This window comes from Mandrillus leucophaeus, unplaced genomic scaffold (genome assembly GCF_000951045.1).
Source record: "Mandrillus leucophaeus isolate KB7577 unplaced genomic scaffold, Mleu.le_1.0 Scaffold10, whole genome shotgun sequence".
Taxonomy (NCBI): Eukaryota; Metazoa; Chordata; class Mammalia; order Primates; family Cercopithecidae; genus Mandrillus; species Mandrillus leucophaeus.
Window position 1 is genome coordinate 6,038,618 of NW_012098098.1, and position 3,738 is coordinate 6,042,355.

The window sequence follows — 3,738 nt, forward strand, 5'->3', positions numbered from 1 at the left end:
CTCACACCTCACCCCTCGCTCCTCACACCTCACCCCTCGCTCCTCACACCTCACTCCTCACTCCTCACACCTCACTCCTCACACCTCACTCCTCACACCTCACACCTCACACCTCACTCCTCACCCCTCACACCTCCTCACACCTCACACCTCACTCCTCACCCCTCACACCTCCTCACACCTCACACCTCACTCCTCACACCTCACTCCTCATACCTCACATCTCCTCACACCTCACACCTCCTCACTCCTCACACCTCACCCCTCACTCCTCACACTTCACTCCTCTCTCCTCACACCTCCTCACTCCTCACACCTCACACCTCACTCCTCACACCTCACACCTCCTCACACCTCACTCCTCAGACCTCATACCTCAGACCTTACACCTCACTCCTCACACCTCCTCACACCTCACTCCTCAGACCTCACTCCTCACTCCTCACACCTCCCCACACCTCATATCTCGCTCCTGACACCTCACACCTCACTCCTCACACCTCACACCTCCTCACACCTCACTCCTCATTCCTCTCACCTCACACCTCACTCCTCATACCTCACATCTCCTCACACCTCACTCCTGACTCCTCACACCTCACTCCTCCTCACACCTCACTCCTCACACCTCATTCCTCACTCCACCTCACACCTCACTCCTCACACCTCACATCTCCTCACACCTCACTCCTCAGACCTCACACCTCACTCCTCACACCTCACACCTCCTCACACCTCCAACTCAGACTTTTTAGCTTGAACTTTTTCTCAATAAAACCACAGAAGCTTGGGCCAGGCACAGTGACTCACGCCTGTAATCCCAGCATTTTGGGAGGCCAAGGTGGGCAGATCACGAGGTCAGGAGATTGAGACCATCTCGACTAATACGATGAAACCCTGTCTCTACTAAAAATACAAAAAATTAGCCAGGTGGGCACCTGTAGTCCCAGCTATTCAAGAGGCTGAGGCAGGAGAATGGTGTGAATCCGAGAAGCCGAGCTTGTAGTGAGCCGAGATCGCGCCACTGCACTCCAGACTGGGCAACAGAGCGAGACGCTACCTCAGAAAACAACAACAACAACAACAACAAAAATACAGAAGCCCAACAGAGACCTGAAGACCTGCTTCCCCATCTCCTCTGGGACCTCTCCCACCTGGGTGAAGGGGGCACGTGAGCCTCACCTGATCTTGATCATCTCAGCTAAAACACTGAACCACCCTCAGCACCCACCAGCAGGGGACGGAGGAGAACTGTATAGGGTACCAAAGCGCCACGCCACCATCAGGTCCAGATGAAAACTTACAAGTTGAATCAGCAAGGTGTGGACAGATACGCAAGCAGAAACCCTCTTATAGGAGGTTCAAGGCTGGTCACGGTGGCTCACTCCTATAATCCAGCACTTTGGGAGGCCAAGTCAAGCAGATCACTTGAGGTCAGGAGCCGCAGACCAGCCTGGCCAATATGGCAAAACCCCATCTGTACTAAAAGTACAAAAATTAGCCATGCATGGTGGTGGGTGCCTGTAATCCCAGCTACTCAGGAGGCTGAGACAGGAGAATCGCTTGAACCTGGAAGGTGGAGGTTCCAGTAAGCTGAGATAGCGCCACTGCACTCCAGCTTGGGTGACAGTGAGACCCTGTCTCAAAAAAAATAAAAATAAAAATAAAAAAACAGGTTGAGAATGTCAGACAAGGCAGCACCCTGGGCAGGTGCTCAGGTTGGGCAGAGTCTCTCGGGGGAGGGGAGTAACAGGACGGAGCTCCCCAAGGGCTCCTTGCATGTCTGTGTCCTGATGCACAGCAGGTGGGGGCTGCGGGGACCAGAGAAGGAAGTGCCCCAGCTGGGCACTTCCCAAGAAGGAAGTGGTGCCGGAATTTCCCCCAGGTGTGGCCTCAGGTATAAGAGCGGCTGCTGCCAGGTGCATGGCCAGGTGCACCTGTGGGATTGCCGCCAAGTGTGCAGGCCGCTCCAAGCCCGGCCTGCCCTGCTGCCACCACCATGACAGTGAGCCTCTCCACATGCCACTTGGATGGCACAGTCTGGCCTGGAAGGGCTGGGGTGGGGTTCTCTGAACCCTGGGATGAGGGTGTTGGGATGGGCTCTGGGAAACCCCTCACTCTAGGGGTAGGGGGAGGCAGTTACAGATCCTCGGAGCCCTGGCATGCTGGGTGCCTTGGGCTGAAGGGCTAGCCTCTCTGGGCTTCAGTTTCCCCATCTATAGAGGGAGGGCTGTACTCCATCTTTCCCCTGGGAACAAGGAAAGCTGAGGTGGAAGTGAGGTGCCCCCTGCCCTGGGCACCCCCTAACCACCCACCTGCCTGTTTCACCAGCTCCTCCCTGGCCTCCTGTTTCTGACCTGGTTGCATGCATGCCTGGCCCACCATGACGCCTTCCTCAGGGGGCACCCCCACACTCATGGGACCCCACGCTGCTACTCAGCTGAGGAACTGCCCCTCGGCCAGGCCCCCCCACACCTGCTGGCTCGAGGTGCGAAGTGGGGGCAGGCTTTGCCTGTAGCCCTGGTGTCCAGCCTGGAGGCAGCAGGCCACAGGAGGCGGCGTGAGAGGCCCTCAGCTGCGACCCAGTGCCCGGTGCTGCGGCCAGAGGAGGTGCTGGAGGCAGACACCCACCAGCGCTCCATCTCACCCTGGAGATACCGGTGGGGACCTGGGGATCCTGCTGTGGCGTGGGCTGCCCCTCCCCTGGCAGGGCCCTGACTGCCTGGAGAGCTCTCTGGGCCTTGGTGGTTCTCCCCTGTCAAGTGGGCGTGGCCACCTGAGCTCCGTCCCTCCGTCCCTGCTGACCTGGGCGGCTGAGCTGCTTCTTGCGGTCATGCCCTGCCTGCCACTGTCCTTGGTGGCCAGGGTCCGCTGGGGAAATTCTGGGCCCCTCACCTGAGCTCCTACAGAAGTGGGGCTGGGTGGTGAAGTGGGAGGGAGGCTTTAGAGGCCTCCGGCCCCTGCTCTGTGCTCTTGGAGCGCCCTGGGGAGACGTGGATCACCACCACTTACGAGCCCAGCTGCACGCCAAGCCTGTGTGGCTCGGCCCTCACTGCCTCAGGTCCCATCCTGAGCACTCGGGGAGGGGCCCTGAGGGGAGAGGAGCCTCAGGGAGGCAAGGGTAGGGCCAGAGACTCACTGTGCGCCCCGTCCCGCAGTGTGGACACAGACGAGGACCGCTATCCACAAAAGCTGGCCTTCGCCGAGTGCCTGTGCAGAGGCTGCATCGACCCACGGACTGGCCGCGAGACAGCTGCGCTCAACTCCGTGCGGCTGCTCCAGAGTCTGCTGGTGTTGCACCGCCGGCCCTGCTCCCGCGACAGCTCGGGGCTCCCCACGCCCGGGGCCTTCGCCTTCCACACCGAGTTCATTCGCGTGCCTGTCGGCTGTACCTGCGTGCTGCCCCGGTCAGTGTGACCGCCGAGGCTGTGGAGCCCCTAGACTGGACACATGGGCTCCCCAGAGGGCACCCCCTATTTATGTGTATTTATTGTTATTTATATGCCTACCCCAACACTACCCTTGGGGTCCAGGCATCCCCCGTATCTGGAGGACGGCCCCCCACTGTTCTCCCCATCTCCAGCCTCAGCAGTTGGGGGTAGAAGGAGCTCAGCACCTCTTCCAGCCCTTAAAGCCACAGAAGCCGGGCGTGGTGGCTCACGCCTGTAATCCCAGCACTTTGGGAGGCCGAGGCGGGCGGATCACAAGGTCAGGAGATCGAGACCACGGTGAAACCCC

General features: G+C 59.6%; 1 protein-coding gene across 1 annotated transcript; it reads left to right on the forward strand.

Moving 5' to 3' along the window:
* The first annotated feature begins 1,961 nt into the window (after positions 1 to 1,961).
* On the forward strand, positions 1,962 to 3,577 carry IL17C (interleukin 17C). Its single transcript, XM_011971811.1, has 3 exons — positions 1,962 to 2,005; positions 2,332 to 2,660; positions 3,159 to 3,577. The coding sequence occupies exons 1-3, from the start codon at positions 2,000 to 2,002 to the stop codon at positions 3,415 to 3,417; spliced, it is 594 nt and encodes a 197-aa protein (XP_011827201.1). The 5' UTR covers positions 1,962 to 1,999; the 3' UTR covers positions 3,418 to 3,577.
* Positions 3,578 to 3,738: the final 161 nt, after the last annotated feature.

Bases quoted from the DNA above. Each gene is read 5' to 3' on its own strand.
- IL17C (XM_011971811.1), top strand. The intron at 2,661-3,158 runs GTGGGGACCTGG...CCCGTCCCGCAG, and splicing joins ATCTCACCCTGGAGATACCG to TGTGGACACAGACGAGGACC.